The sequence below is a fragment of the Trichechus manatus genome, unplaced genomic scaffold, assembly GCF_000243295.1.
Source record: "Trichechus manatus latirostris isolate Lorelei unplaced genomic scaffold, TriManLat1.0 scaffold00010, whole genome shotgun sequence".
In the NCBI taxonomy this organism is placed as follows: Eukaryota; Metazoa; Chordata; class Mammalia; order Sirenia; family Trichechidae; genus Trichechus; species Trichechus manatus.
In genome coordinates this window covers 16,302,207-16,318,842 of record NW_004443946.1, presented here as the reverse complement: position 1 = coordinate 16,318,842, position 16,636 = coordinate 16,302,207, and the positions used below count along the sequence as shown (strand labels likewise).

General features: G+C 42.9%; 2 protein-coding genes across 2 annotated transcripts in view; one reads left to right on the top strand and one right to left on the bottom strand.

The window, feature by feature from the left end:
* ESR2 (estrogen receptor 2) overlaps positions 1-8,753 on the top strand; it is an 83,920-nt gene extending 75,167 nt beyond the window's left edge. The window contains exons 8-9 of the mRNA XM_004370942.2: positions 7,389-7,569; positions 8,452-8,753. Coding sequence (XP_004370999.1) covers positions 7,389-7,569; positions 8,452-8,632 — 362 coding nt within the window. The 3' untranslated portion in view covers positions 8,633-8,753. The remainder of the gene's footprint in view (positions 1-7,388; positions 7,570-8,451) is intronic.
* A 6,340-nt stretch (positions 8,754-15,093) lies between these two features.
* Positions 15,094-16,636, bottom strand: part of SYNE2 (spectrin repeat containing nuclear envelope protein 2) — a 325,154-nt gene continuing 323,611 nt past the window's right edge. The window contains exons 113-115 of the mRNA XM_004370941.1: positions 16,138-16,224; positions 15,580-15,626; positions 15,094-15,307 (exon numbers count right to left, since the gene is read on the bottom strand). Of these exons, the coding sequence (XP_004370998.1) occupies positions 15,094-15,307; positions 15,580-15,626; positions 16,138-16,224 (348 nt within the window). The remainder of the gene's footprint in view (positions 15,308-15,579; positions 15,627-16,137; positions 16,225-16,636) is intronic.

Genomic DNA, 16,636 nt, shown 5'->3' with positions numbered 1-16,636 from the left:
CAGTCTCCCCCCATGCACTGCTCAGAGTGTCACCAGGTGGGCTTGTGAGTGGAATACACAGCTGTTCCCAGGCGATAAAGGGGAGAGGAGAGTTGTGTCCTTGATTTTATTTTACTGTCTTTGGTATGTGTGGGGCATTGTGCCAAGATCTTGCCTTTTTTTTTTCTGTATTTCTTCAGTTTCATGAAAAGTTCCTTTAATTTTGTTCTAAAATGAATCCAAACTGATATTTTTACTTTTTTGAGGTGGGAAGGGGTTACTTTTTGTTGTTTCCTGTGTGTGACTGGGCAGTGAGCATCCTGAGGGCGGGGACGTTGTGTCTTATCCTTGCCCCTGCCCAGGGTCTGCTACTTAGCAGTCACTCTGTGCATATGATTTGGGTGAGTGCGAGAGTTCGCAAATGCCCAAAGTGTAGGCCCTGTACTATTGGCCAAAGGGAGAGTCAGGAGCAGAATGGGTGTTCTTCAGTCTGATTCCTTCCCAGGATGATTTTAGATAAGTTAAATTTTAGCCATATAATAAACTAATATAGCATATACATTTTCAACACTGCATCCCCTCTTCTCCCCTCCCTAAACCCTTTGTCAGTGATGGACCCAGGGACCTGAAGGCCCTTTGTTTGGGCCTGTGTTGCTCCCATAACCTGCAGAAGGCCCAAGGCCTGCCCTTAGCAATATGAAGGGGGCAACCCTATAGCCAACACACCTTCTCTCAGGGGAACCTTGGTCAGACTTAAGGAAGCACCGAGGGGCTTTTATGTTACCATAATTTTGGTTCCATGGATTTATTTTATTATCTTTTTTAATAATGGCTTTATTGAGATATAATTCACATGCTATACATTCACCTAGTTAAAGTGTACAGTTCAATGGGTTTTAGTACATTCATAGACTTCTGTAACCATCATCACTATCAGTTTTAGAACATTTTCGTCATCCCCAGAAAGAAGCCCTGCTATTGCTTAAGGACTACTGAGTGTCTGTTGGGGATGATGAAAAACTTCTGGAAATAGCTAGTAGTCATGGTTGTACAACATGGTGAATATAATCAATGTCATTGACTTGTACACTTAGAAATGGTTACAGTGGCAAATATTTTGTTACATATATTTTACTGCAATAACATTTTTTAAAAAAGGGAAAAAACCTTGTATCCATATTAAGCAGTCACTCCCCGTTTCCCTCCCCCCAGCCCTAGGCAACCACTAATGTACTTGCAGTCTCTATAGATTTGCCTGTTCTGCACATCATATGATATGTGACTTTGTGTGTCTTGCTTCTTTCACTTAACATAATATTTTCAAGTTTCATTTTGTTGTAGCATGTATCAGTACTTCATTCCTTTTCATTTTAAATAATATTCCATTGTATGGTGATACCACTTTTTTCTTATCCATTCATCAGTTGATGGACATATAGGTTGTTTCCATTTTTGGCTATTATGAATAATGCTGCCAGGAACATTCATGTATAAGCCGAGGATTTATTTTTATATTTTGAATCTTTGTCACTTTGGACTGAGGCATGTACAGGTATATAGTATTGACCGTCTTTAGTATCCAAAGAAATAAATCTCTTTATAGCCATAGAAATTCATAGAGCACATGTCACGTAGCAGAACAGACTAGAAGGTAGTTAAAAGAAAGCATACATTAATGCAGCTGGGATCAATTTTAGAGAAAGTAAGCTTAAAATAATTTTCTCCATACTTTTATTTGATTAGTAATTTCTTGTGTGTGTGCCTAAGATATGTTTATTGGGCATTTTAATTATGATGGTGTGATTGGCTAAAAATGCAGAAATCTAAACCTATATGAATTCAATCTAAATCTTCTAATATATGAGTGTTTACTCCATGCCAGGTGTGCTAGGTGATGGGGACATATGACAACCAAGATAGACAGGGTCTGTGTCCTCAGATCACTCATATCCAATCCAGCTGAGGGTGGGACAGTGGCCGTGGGGGTGTGTGAGGAGGAGGCAGACATCCAGCATGCAGGACAAGATGGTACCCTCTTCTGGGGGTGCACAGGGCGCTGTTGGAGCTTCATGGAGGAACCTACACCAGACTTAGGGTGGGATGGTGGGGAGGACATGGGAGGATTCCAGAAGGACGTTCATGACCAGGCTGGTGTCTGAAGGAGGAATGGACATAGATAAGCAAAAGTAGGGGGGAAGATGGAGGAGTAGGGAAGGAAAGAGGGAAGGAAGGAGAAAGGAGAGAATGCCTAGGAAGAAATTTCAGCATGTTCAGTGCATTACAGTTCAAGGAATTGAAAGTAGGGTTCAAGGTGACATGTGATGAGAACTGAAGCTGGGTAGAGCAGAGAGAGACTGGTATTCTCGATAGCTGCACCAAGTGGTGTGGACTTTACGACAAGAACACTGGGAAGTCATTGAAGGGAGCCACATGGGTAGGTTTGCATTCTAGCCCTCACAGGTGACACAATGGGTCAGATGTGGGCTTGTTCCCTCTGCAGTAGGAAGACAGGCCTGTTTCTTCCTGTGGGGGACAGTGGGAGGTTTGAAGAGCCATTGTGAAGAATGAAGTGAGCAGGTGGGCTGGAGAAAGCAATAAGTGACTTCAGGGCTTGTAAAAGAAATTCACCACTCATCTGTCAATTTGTTTTACTGTGGTTGCTTGCTTGTAGCTGTAATACTGGAAGCTATGCCACCAGTATTTCAAATATCAGCACCCATGTTGGACAGGTTTCAGTGGAGCTTCCAGATTAAGACAGACTAGGAAGAAAGATCTGGCGATCTACTTCTAAAAAAAATTGGCCACTGAAAACCTTATGAATAGCAGAGGAACGTTTGTCTGATATAGTGCTGGAAGATGAGCCCCTCAGGTTGGAAGGCGCTCAAAATAAAAGTGGAGAAGAGCTGCCTCCTCAAAATAAAGTAGAGTTGACCTTAATGACATGGATGGAGTAAAGCTTTCAGGACCTTATTTGCTGATGTGGCACAACTCAAAATGAGAAGAAACAGCTGTAAATATCCACTGATAATCAGAACGTGGAATGTACGAAGTATGAATCTAGGAGAATTGGAAGTTGTCAAAGATGAAATGGAATGCTTGAAGATTGATAGCCTAGGCATTAGTAAGCTGAAATGGATTGGTATTGACATTTTGAATTGGACAGTCATATGGTCTACTATGCTGGGAATGACAAATTGAACAGGAACAGTGTCACATTCGTTGTTGAAAAGAACATTTCAAGATCTATCCTGAAGTACAATGCTGTCAGTGATAGGGTAATATCTATACGCCTACAAGGAAGACCAGTTAATACGACCATTATTCAAATTTACACACTAACCACTAAAGCCAAAGATGAAGAAATTGAAGATTTTTAGCAACTTCTGCTGTCTGAAATTGATCAAACATGCAATCAAGATGCATTGATAATTACTGGTGATTGGAACGCTAAAGTTGGCAACAAAGAAGAAGACCTGTAGTTGGAAAATATGGCCTTGGTGATAGAAGTGACACCAAAGATCGTAAGACAGAATTTTGCAACATCAATGACCTATTCATTAAAAGTACCAAAAAGAACTGATTGACATTCGACCATTTCAGAAGGTAGCTTATGATCAAGAACCGATGGTACTAAAGGAAGAAGTACAAGCTGCACTGAAGCCATGGGCAAAAAACAAGGGTCCAGGAGTTGATGGAATAGCTATTGAGATGTTTCAAGAAATGGATGCAACGCTGGAAGTACTCACTCATCAATGCCAGGAAATTTGGAAGATAGCTACTTGACCAACCGACTGGAAGAAATCCATATTGGTGCCTATTCTAAAGAAAGGAGATCCAACAGAATTCAGAAATTATTGAACAATATCATTACTATCACACACAAGTAAAATTTTGCTGAAGATAATTCAAAAATAGTTGCAGCAGTACATCGACAGGGAACTGCCGGAAATTCAAGCCAGATTCAGAAGAGGACATGGAATGAGTGATATCATTGCTAATGTCAGATGGATCCTGGCTGAAAGCAGAGACTACCAGAAAGATGTTTACCTGTGTTTTATTGACTATGCAAACGCATTCGACTGTGTGGATCATAACAAGTTATGGATAACATTGCAAAGAATGGGAATCCCAGAACACTTAATTGTGCTCATGTGGAACCTGTGCATAGGCCAATAGGCAGTCATCCGAACAGAACAAGGGGATACTGCATGGTTTAAAATCAGTAAAGGTGTGTGTCAGGACTGTATCCTTTCATCACACTTATGCAATCTGTATGCTGAGCAAATAATATGAGAAGTTGGACTATATAAAGAAGAACAGGGCATCAGGATTGGAGGAAGACTCATTAACAACCTGTGATATTCAGATTACACAACCTTGCTTGCTGAAAGTGAAGAGGACTTGAAGTACTTACTGATGAAGATCAAAGACCACAGCCTTCAGTATGGATTGCACCTCAACATAAAGAAAACAAAAATCCTCACAACTGGACCAATAAGCAACATTATGATAAACAGAGAAAATACTGAAGTTGTCAAGGATTTCATTTTACTTGTATCCACAATCAACACCCACGGAAGCAGCAGTCAAGAAATCAAATGACATATTGCATCGGGCAAATCTGCTGCAAAAGACCTCTTTAAAGTGTTAAAAAGCAAAGATGTCACTTTGAGGACTAAGGTGTGCCTGATCCAAGCCATGGTATTTTCAGTCACCACATATGCATGTGAAAGCTGGACAATGAATAAGGAAGGCCGAAGAAGAATTGATACCTTTGAATTATGGTGTTGGCGAAGAATATTGAATATACCATGGACTAACAGAAGAATGAACAAATCTGTCTTGGAAGAAGTACAGCCAGAATACTCCTTAGAAGTGAGGATGGCGAGACTTTGTCTCCCATACTTTGGGCATTGCCTTAGTTATCTAGTGCTGCTATAACAGAAATACCACAAGTGGATGGCTTTAACAAACAAATTTATTCTCTCACAGTCTACTGGATAGAAGCCTGAATTCAGGGTGCCAGCTCCAGGGAATGGCTTTCTCTGTCAGTTCTGGAGGAAGGTTCTTGTCATCAATCTTCCCCTGGTCTAGGAGCTTCTCAGCACAGGAACTTCCAGTCTAAAGGACATGTTCTGCTCCCGGCATTGCTTTCTTGGTGGTATGAGGTCCCCCTGTCTCTCTGCTCACTTCTCTGTTTTATGTCTCAAAAGAGTTTGACTTAAGACACAACCTAATCTTATAGATTGAGTCCTGCCTCATTAACATAACTACCTCTAATCCTGCCTCATTAATGTCATAGAGGCAGGATTTACAACATGTAGGAAAATCACATCAGGTGACAAAACGGTGGACCATCACACAATACTGGGAATCACGGCCTAGCCAAGTTGACACATATTTTTGGCAGACACAATTCAATCCATGACAGGCATGTTATCAGGAGGGACCAGTCCCTGGAAAAGGACATCATGTTCAGTAAAGTAGACCATCAGCAAAAAAGAGGAAGACCCTCAACGAGATAGATTGACACAGTGGCTACAACAGTGGGCTCAAACACAGCAATGATCGTGAGGATGGCACAGGACTGGGCAGTGTTTTGTTCTGTTATAAATGAGGTCGCTATGAGTCGGAACTGACTCAAAAGCACCTAACAACAACAACAACAAAAGATGAACACACCCACTCCTCATTTATTGACATGCTTATGTTCCAAAGTCAGGTTGTTATGGGAAAATCAGCATTATGCAAAAATGGAGGATGACCACATCAGATCTCAAAATGGAGGATGGACTACATCATTTCACAGTCACCAAATCACATCATTACATAACTGCCAAGTCACTGAGAATCATGGCCCACCCATGTTGACACACAACCTTAACCATCACAGCCAGCGGTACTCTCGCCTAGCACCTCCAAGTTCGTTACTGACAGACATATGTTGTTAATTTGCAAAATAGTTGAATAGTAGATTTTTTTACTATTGTTGTAAATGTGAAATGTCTTATAATGAGATAGTTGATAAGTGAAGAGTATGTGTATTTTAAATCTGCATCATCAGACATTATGGAAGGCCTCTAGGGGTACGGCACAGCACTAAACTTGTATAATTATGGCTCAACCTGTCGCTTGCCTTAATTGAAGGGGGTTGAAAATGCCAATGAAAAGAGCAAACAAAAACTGCCAAAACAAATTCCATGGATGATTGCATGCTGGCCATCCTTCATTCTCACTGCAGTCAAAATGCAGCAGCTTTCTTGTTGATTTCACCACCACCACCAGTTGTCAAATCGATTCCCACTTGTGACCACCCTGTGTGTGTTAGAGTAGTTCTGTGCTACACAGGGTTTTCAATGGCTGATTTTTTTCAGAAGTAGATCACAAGGCCTTTCTTTGAGGCACCTCTGGGTGGACTTGAATTGTCAACCTTTCGGTTGGCAGCTGAGTGTGTTAACTCTTTGCACTAATTCATATATTTAAAATTTATTCTTACTTTGAAATTGAAAATCAGGAAGAGAAGCACTCAATTATTTCCCTGCTCCTGGAAATGAAGGAGTTATTTGGTAGCAGTGGTGGGGAAGCGGATTTACCTGAGCTGCTATTTTGCCTCCATTGAGAGGCCACGGCATCAGAGGGCAGTTAAACACCAGGCAGGGCAGGATCGGGGAGGCAGCCTGCCGCCTGGGGTGGCTGTGGGGATCTAGTGAAGTATATGCACATGAGCTCTGCTCAGATGAGGAACAGAGGTGGAGGAGCTAGGTAACTGGTCCACGATTGGAACGCTAGAGATGGTGGATACAGAGCTGTCTCTCTGACTCCAAAATCGGAGGTCTTCCTGCCCCAGCAACGTGCCACCAGAGGTGTGATGCTAAGGACCTGGACGAAGTGGCAGTGGGACCCTGGCGTGGCTGGCTGAGGCAGGCGGTGCATACAAGGGAGTGGGAGGGGAAGTTTGGTAGCATTAGCCATTGGTTTGTGTTCATTAAACTCCCCTTAGGTAAGGGGCTCTCAGACGGGGGCAAGGGTAGAATACTCTTGTTTTCTGATCATCTGTAGATGTGTGTTTTTTGCTGTGGATAAGAAGTACCATGTAATGCTTTGAGATGACTAGGTACTCTTACTGCTATGGCCAGGCCAAATTCTGGGCCTGGTGGACAGTTTTCCAGGTCAGACCTACATCGAGCCAGGCTTCTCCAGCCAGCTTAGAGGGGCTGGTTTGCGGGGAGGAAGCACAGCAAGGGAGGTGAAACCATGGCTTTACGATTTCTCTACATACACTGGTGTCAGAACAACCCAGATCAATTTGGCCTCCTTTCTGGAGAATATAGGCATGCCTAACAACTGAGTCTTTGACTTCTGTTTCTTTTTCTCAGAGAAATGTCTTGTGGCTTTTATCCTTTGTCCAGGTATGTACCCTTTATCTACAGCAACCCAGGAGGTGGAGAGCAGCCGGAAGCTGACTCACTTACTGAACGCTGTGACTGATGCTCTAGTCTGGGTGATCGCCAAGAGCGGCATCTCCTCCCAGCAACAGTCCATTCGCCTGGCTAACCTCCTGATGCTCCTTTCTCATGTCAGGCATGCCAGGTAGGAGCTTCGTGGGAGCTGCTCCCCCAGATGCATGGGGGTGTACATTCTCAGAGAAGGGTGAAGAACTTTGGGGAAAGTGTTTGCAAGTTTGAGGTGGCTAAGGTGTAATTGTCACATTTAAAGGCAAATGAACCCCTGAAAGGAAATGGGGGCGCTTCGGCCATGCACACTCCTGTAACCAAAAATTGAAGGCACATAGTAAGCACTGAATGAATGTCACGAGGCAAGTTATGGGATCTCTATGGCATCCTGTGGTGGCTCAACTGTGTTTTACCTGCTGGGGATGATCGCTTGTTTATGGCGTTCTAACAGGGACACTTCCTCCCCTGAGTGAACTGCCACCCCTCCCTGCACCACTCAGGGCTGAAATTCTGAGGTGATTTGTATGAAGAGGCTCTCCTGGATTGCTGGGAAATGAACACCTCTGCCTCTCTGTTTCCTTCTTTTTTTTTAATTTTAAAAAATCATTTTTATTTATTTATTTTTATTGTGGTAAATATATATGTAACATTTGCCATTTCAACAATCTTCACATGTACAGTTCTGGGACATTAATTATGGTCATCATGATGTTCAACAATTACCCTTAACCATTCCTAAATTTTTCATAACCCTTAATCTGTTTACAGATTGACAATTTACAGAACATATACTATGTGCAGTGGCTGTGCTGGGCCCTTGTGGCTGGTGGTGGGATAGGCCATTGTCTTTGCCCTCTGCTGAGGGAGCTGGATGTAAGAACCATAAAGCAAAGGGCTGGAGGACATGCTGGTGGTGGTGGGGGAGGGGGTGGACTGGTTCTGTGCAGGAGCTGGGAAGACTTCAGAGTTCCTGTGGCTGCCTACAGGAAAGAACCTTGGCCCCTTCTTGTCCCCATAGTAACAAAGGCATGGAACACCTGCTCAGCATGAAGTGCAAAAACGTGGTCCCAGTCTATGATCTGCTGCTGGAGATGCTGAACGCCCACACACTTCGGGGGTACAAGTCCTCAGGGTCCGAGTGCAGTCCAGCAGAGCAGAGTAAGAACAAAGAGAGCTGCCAGGCCCCACAGTCTCAGTGATGCCCAGCCCTGCGGTGAACACACCCACACTGGAGGTCGAAGGCTGACTGAACTCCGGGCTGAGTGTGAGCCTGGTCAGAGTTGATGGGCTTCATGATCTTCCTACTGTGTGGTGGCCCCTTGTTACTGTGGCAGGCTTGGTTGTGTACCATCTTACCCCCACCTCCCCGTCTCCTGGGGAGTCAACAGTTGGGTGAGAAGGCCACATATTTCCTTATTATCAGGGGGTGCATTCAAATGCAGAGCTTATATCTTGGATGGCCTCATAGGATATTAGCGTGGTTCCTTTCTTATTTTCCATCTCCCCGCCATCCCTTTGGAACGTATCTTCTGAAAGGTTTTGGGATGAATGGTGCAACCTGACTTGGGACGGTTATAAAGCAGAAAAGGGAGAGAATGTGACACATTTATAAGAAGTGGACTCATTCTTACTCTGCTACCTGAACTACCCTCGAATAGAGCTTTGTACGCGCTCCTCTGAACCACTTGACTGTAGGAAAACCACAATGACAATCAACGACTAGCTTCACATACCTACCTCACAGGCCTGTGAGGACTGATGTCACCTATCACTATGATTTCATCAAAGCCCAGAGGGATTGTGACCTAGGGAGCCGGTGGCCAAGCTGGAACATTCTTCCCCCAGAACTTGCTGCCTTCTTAATGCAGATTCCTCCGTCTTGATTTGCATTCATAGAACCTGCTGGCAAGTTGGGAGAGGTATGAGTTCCATGGACGATTGTGGTGGATTTAAATTTCCTGGTCTCTGCAACTGCCCTTCCTTAAAGCTCTGTTGTCCCAAGGGGCCCAGCATGGAGAAAGGCCCAGGATTTGCAGGAATGGGGTTCTCTGGTCAGTGCAGGTCTCAGCAGAGGTAGCAGCCACTACCATCACGTCATCCATCAGAGGAGACAGGGGCACATCCGGCTGTGCAAGGTGTGCTGTTCTACAGAGGGAAGAATAGCTATGCACACTCCAGGTGTCAGCTTACTGATCAAATTGTATAGATTATGATGAGCACAGCACCTAAACACGACCTGGTTTGTGAACTCAACTTAAAAATAGAATGTTGAGGGGTTATTATTTACAGTAAGAAAGAATTCTTTTACACCCTAGTGCTATTTTAAAATATTTTCTTATCAGAACATTTATATGGTGGGTTGGGTGAAATAGAAGCTTAGCAAAATATTAGTTCTTATTCCAAGTGGAAGATAAATAGAACATGATGATAACCTGTTGCTGTTGAGTCAATTCAGACTCATAAGCACCTCTGAAATTATAATTTTAACTTGCTTTTTAAAAATTCCATACAAATTTTCAGGAACATAATGCCTGCACAAAATGAGTTACATCTTTGCTTTGGAAATGAGCAATTAAATAATCACATTTGATTTTTTATGGTAATGTTTTAAAAAACTACCTTGTGATATGAGATTAAATATATTTTCTTTCTGAAACTAGGTTTACTTTGCCAGCACATTCTGTTTTGAAACAAAATATTTTTATTATAAAATTTTACATAATTTCTTTAAGCTTCTAAAAATCTTTAAAATATTATGTTATGTGAAGGAAGTGGTAAAAAACACTTATCATTTAGTACCTAAAAATACTTGTGGAGCACTTACTATGTGCCAGACAGAGCTCCCAGTGCCTTGAACGTCCATATTTAATCCTTACAATAATTACTGTTACCCTGATTTTTCAGCCATGGAAACTTACTGAGAATGCAGACACAAGTTTGCTCAGGGTCACACAGGGAGTGAAGTGAATAGCTGAACACAGCCCAATTTTAGTGCAAAGACTGACCATACAGCAGTTTCACTAATTAAAAAAAAGTTTTTTTAAAGAAAAACTATTTTTAAACTGCACGATCCATTCATCAAATGCAATCTGACATGTATGGCTTCTCTGGTTAAGTAGGGTTGGGGGCCCACTCTGGGTATTCCCCTCCGAATTTCCAGAGCACCCCTGCAGACACAGTAATAGTTTGCAAACCTCTGACATAGAAGTTCAAGCCTATCTTTCATAAACGTGTAAATTAAAAGCCCAAAGTGGTAAGCTGACTGACTCAAGGTCCTAACACTCCTTATGGCAAAGCTTGGGCCAGGACTCGTGTTCTGACTGCCTGGCCAGGACTAGCTTCTGTAAGAGTCCGCTTCTTGAGCTGAATGGCAGTGTAATGGAGAGATGGTTGGTTATCTTTGCCTCTTGCTGCACCTTTCGATTCCGTCTGCTTGGCTTAGATGGGGTCTGCAAGAACCCTTACAGGACAGCAGAGGTGGTGGAAAAATAATTTGTATTGTTCCTGTCCTTCCCTCCTAGGCTTATAAGCTAGTGGGCACAGCTGTCACCTCCTTCTATCTGCTATTGCCGCATTTGAGTGGAGTATATGCCTTGGGAATTTACCCATCTAAAAATCTCACATCTTTTAGGCACTTGATGTTTTCCTGTGGAGTTGGGTATACTTTGTGTGAAAACACATGCCACATATTTTTTATAGCTCTCTAAGTCGCTGGAATTTTGTCTCCAGTGGCAGCTCTATGATGTGCATTGTTTCTGTGATAGATGATTTTCTCTTCACCCTTTTTGTTGTTTTGGACTCAAGGATCTGTTTTGTGTGCGTAATCCCAAGAATCCTATTCAGGTGCAGACCAGCACTGCTATGTGACGGTGAGTTTCCTCTGTGGGCAGGACAGAAGTCTGAGATGTTAGCCCAGAACAGCTCCTAGTAACTATACAGTCACGCTGCCACGTGTTTCTCTGTGTGGGTGTCTAAATGCCATGACTATTGGTCCTGTGTACCTCAGAGCCCGCCGGCTGGCTATTTTTTTTTCAGAATGCTTTGTACCATTAAACCAATTTGTCGATGACCATCACAGGCTTTTAATTACCTTTTTAGAAATGAAAGATCGCTGTTGTGTGAAAGCAGATTTTGAGTCCTGCTTTCCATTCCTCCAGGAAGTACTTTTTCCCTGCTGTGTGTCTTTAATGTTTAGTACTATTGCAGAAAGAAGTTTAACATGACTAAGCTAAATAAAGTGTTTTTCATATTTTTGGTTTTGAAAACGTGTTTCTTGGGAGCTGAGTGTAAGAACTTTCAGTAGTTAGGCTAAATAGTGTCCACATTCTAGTCTGAATTCCATCCCACTTCAGGTCACAGAGCTTTTTGAGAATTTGATGAAAACCTAGGAAAAGGCACATAAACACAAATGCTTCCATACAATTTCAGCCAAGTTAAGAACCTCTGATTTAGTAATCTAAAGCTTTTTGAAATAGAAACATATAATCTTCAGTTAGATAATCTCATACCGATTTATAGCCTTAGGCACTGTGTGTTCAAGTAAAGCATAGACTATAAAAAATGGAAGGTTCTAGTATTCAGGGCATCAATTGTTTGGCTACATTTTCTGTAATTACCCTGGGTCAATTAGTCTTATACCCCTTTAGGGATGGGGAGAAAAGTAATTCATTTATATTGAAGTTATGTTAGTGCCAAGAGTCATTTTAAGTTTTCCCTTGCATGTGGGGAAGGGAAGGAGCAAAAACTTGTGACGAGGTAAAACCCAGACGATCTCAGAACAAGTGTTTTGGGAGTACACTAAAGCTGCAAGTAAAGGCAGCAGTGGTTTCCCTCCAAGGGTTGGAGACTCAAGACACAAAGGGCTTTATCCCTAGGAAGTGCAGATAATTGATAGGCATTAATTAGGATTTAAAATGCAAACAGCATTTAACTGCTGTTTTGACTTGCCTCAGAGTGTATAAGGGCAGAAGAAGCCTGGGTCTCTACAACACTTTAGAGTGCAAGGTAGAGATTCTGCCTTTCCATCAAACAGGCAGTGACTCTGGCGAAAATGGAGCAAGGGCCCTCTCACTAATTCGGTGACTTGAAGAAAAAGCTTGAGTAATATTTTCATTTAAAATTTCCTCTGGGATTACTGTGATCCATGAACAAAGAGTAATTATTTTAAAGAGTGAAAATACTTTGTCATCATGTGGTAAAAGCACCTTTCTCTCCATATCAGTTTAACAATTTGGTAACTTTAAACACTTTGAATGTGAAGCAAGTGTGAAGCAAGGTTCTCTTCCAGTGGTCCGCTTACATAAAAGATACCCAGTAACTGCACACATCTTGTGGATTCTGACCTATAGAGGGGACACCAGTGTTCAAAGTCTAGGCTTTCATATACAGATGGGTTTTGCTGGCTTCTCCGGAGGGGTGTTCTTTGCAGAGGAGAGGAGGGGACTGAGATTGCTGAGAAGTCATTGGTGCCTCCCAGGTCCAGAGATGCCGGTCAGGAACAGTTAGCCAAGGAACTGGGTTCAGTAACTTCTACAGGGTTGCTATGAGTCGGAATCGATGGCACATAACAACAGCTTCTTACCAAGGAATAAGAAATGATGATGTTCACCCTCTATTTAGATGAAAAGTGAGTGGTGATACTGGAATTTTAAGTGACAAAGTTGAATTTTGCCCTGCCTTTCCTTAAAGAACCCCCCCCTTTCGTTAAGAAGGTTTACTGTAAACTGATCAAGACAGGAAGTTAATGATCTACTGTTTAAACAACTTTAGAATACTTGTAGGTGCTTCCTTTCCTCCGTATTTCACTAACCTCACCCTAACCGTCATCTCTACTCCACTACCAGTCTGAACAAAATGGCCCTAATCACAACTATAACCTTAGTAAATCACTTGCCCATCCCAGTGGTCAATCCCGCTAACTTTCTCTTAAAAGAGCTTGCAGTTCTTGATCTGTCTGGAACAGGGACTCACACTTAGCTTTGGTCTCTGTCCCCACTGTGACAATCCCCTTTCCCTGCCACTGCAGGTCCTTCCCTCCTCTGCCTTCCCTTAGTCTTCTCCCCTCCTTTACCATGTGGTTATTAGTTGTCATGGAGTGGATTCTGACTCATGGCAACCCCACGTGTACAGAGCACAACTGTTCCACAGGGTTTTCAAGGCTGTGACCTTTTGGAAGCAGATCACCAGGCTTTACCTCCGAGGCACCTCTAGGTAGGTCTGAACCGCTAGCCTTTTCGTTAGTAGTCTGGCGCTTAACCATTTGTACCACCCAGGGACTTCCCCGTACTATAACCCTTTGGAATAAAAATCATCCTTGCCTACTTTAACATTGTCCAATACAGTTTTTTTCTCTGACATATGGAAAATCTTTGACACATGTGGCTTTGCCTGTAACATTTGTCAGATGCCTGATTACCTATTAATTTCCTCTGGAGAGAGGTGGGAATAGAAAATACTGGGTAAAATAATCCTTCCCTTTGTGTCCAGTTGTACAAACACTGCTCACCCTCTGCCCTGGGGCTCACTACAGCATTTGAAGGTCTCACACTGAGTGATTTACGCAAGGCTCCTCTCTCCAGACAGGTTGGAGGTTTCTAGATACCATAAGTAATTCTCAACAATATTAAATGAAAAGAATATAAAACTTTCAGTTTAGGATAAAACCCATAAAAAATTTGTTTTTTTAAACAATGCTTGCTCTTTGGAAGACTAAGCATACCATTTAACTGCTTTATAATATAATCCAGTAAAACAGTTTGGCTAATTTTTTGTTTAATCAGAAACATCTGCGTTGTACATACCACAAACAACTTCAAGTTTCTATACCAATCCTCGTGGCCAAACAGTTTAACAAAACTTGAAGCATCATTTTAAATGTGAAAAGTCTTACAAAATTAACTTACAAAAACATCCCTATCAAGTCTGTAGTTTGGCGTTTACTGTACATTTAGTCAAAAGCTCAAGCTAAAATTCGGTTTCTTTTTAAAAAAAATCAAAGTTTATATTATTCATACAGATTCAGCATTGTTAAAAAATATGCACAATAACCACATCCATGCAATAGAATTTCTTTAAAAATGTAAGCGATATAAAAGAGCAGATCTAAGTACTGAACAGAACATTTTGGTTTATCACCTGTAGCTCAAGATTGCTAGCTGACTGGAATAAAATTAATTCTAAACATTTTAAATATGATTGTTTCAGTCAATCAGCAAAGGGTGCATATGAATTTCTGAACCATTTCTAAGGTAGAATCTGCTGGCTTGTTTCTACGATATATATTACATGATGAATGCCACTGCTCATAGACCACAGTAGTGACATGATAATAAGGGTGTTTTAAAAATAAATCAGAATTCACAAAGTGCTTGGCTCCTTAGGAAACTGTAGCTTCCAGAGATGCCTAGACCAACCAACTAGCTTTGCAAATCCCCTGGGGAAGAGTTGTACAGGCCCCTTGCTCCAGGGGAAAAACATCACTTAAAAGTCATCCTGGGCTGCACAGAGCCCTCTCTGGCCAGGCCCAGAGGGAGGTGTCCACAGCAGCGTCCTGGACTGTGCCAATTGCTAAGAGTCGCTCACAGGTTTGGCTGGGGGTCCATGGGCTGGGCACCGCAGTAAACAGGCTGGTGGTGTGGTGCTGCAGGCCAGGCCGGGCCCTCTAGGTAGGAGGTGGCCCATTGGTATACCTCAGCATGGGGTAAAAGGACCTCGCAAAGTTGTTGGCCTGAGTGCAGCTGTAGTCCTCTTCAGAGGAGGGCAGCAGGCAGGCGAGGAGCAGCAGCAGCAGGAGCAGCAGCTGCAGGGGCAGCGCCGCCCTGATCACCCGGGAGAGGAAGGAGCGCCGTGGCCGCGAGCTGCTGGGGCCCGGCACCCTGCCAACAGAGGAGGTTAAGAGTTGGTCAGTAGGTTCTGAAAGCAAAATCCAGTTCAACATTACCTGACTCCTGCTTACGTAAAATAAGAAATCCGCAACCCAAGATTAAAAGGAGGCCAACAGCTGGGGTTCAGTTTTGGAAGAGAAGCCCAGTCCTTTCCAGACGAAAGCAAACCAAAAAGTCAGATTTTTACAATGACATTGAGAATGGCAGTGGCAAGACTGGTGTGGAACAGAGGCGACATGTCACTAATTGTAATGCCATCTTACCTGCTGTCTGTCTTGTTCTTGCCTTTTGTAGTTCTCTCGGCTCCAACCTGCTGGATAAAAAGAATACATTCAGTAAATTGAAGATAGTTTAGTTCTGCCAATGATAAAATATCCTTTCTTAAATTATACCTTAGATCATCTTCCTGCTAAGCTTTTGAGACTATAGTAATACACTGGAGATTAAACTCTACGACGTAGGAAAAAGCTTGGTTTGTTAAACGACTGAGAGTTTTACATTCCAGTTTGTTGAACTGCTTCTAATGGCGAAATCAGGAACCCCTTCAACAGTGCTAGAAAGGCTCTCATCTTTCACACCCTACTATGATCCCAAAGAAGAGGGCTCGAGGAGGAGAAAGCCTTTGAATTAGATCTTCAAAAAGTGTACATTGATTTTTTTTTTTAATCTTTGGAGTAAGCCACTCCGCTAACTACAAGGTTGAAGCAGATCTATGTTGTCATGAAATGCCTAATGGGACCTTTGAGTCCCAAGCTCCTGTCATTTTAGTGACTTTAACAAACAACCACTGTGGCTCTCGGAGAAAAGAAACGGGCTCTCACCTTCGCTTGGGCGGCTGGCACGGATGCTGCTGGATGCTGGCCCCTAGAGCCAACCCCGTCAAAGCCAGGCAGAGATGGGTCTAGGTTCTGAAATCCACACCCAAAGGTTCAGTTCAGGGAAACAGAAGGCTCTGAATAGTCTCAAGAGCACAAAAATGTGCTTATGCAGATTCTTCATTGTGCCGCTCCCCCCACCCCCAGCTTAAATCGTTCTCTTAGAGGGGGTTCTTCTAGTGCTCTGCTCCCATATTAACAGACCAAAGGGAACATAAACCAGGCAAGGGTGACCATTTGCATTACAAACCCTAGCACACAGTAGGGGGTGGGGCTGGGAGACTAAGTTCAGCAGCAGCAAGAGGGACCAGAGAAGCAGTTTTAGTTGACAGTGAGCTTGCCCCAAGCCCTGCCCTAGTAATAATGTGGCCATCAAAAGACAATCTAGTCTTAATGGGGCACAACAGTCCAGGGACAAGGACTAGAAGGCAGGAGGGGACAGGAA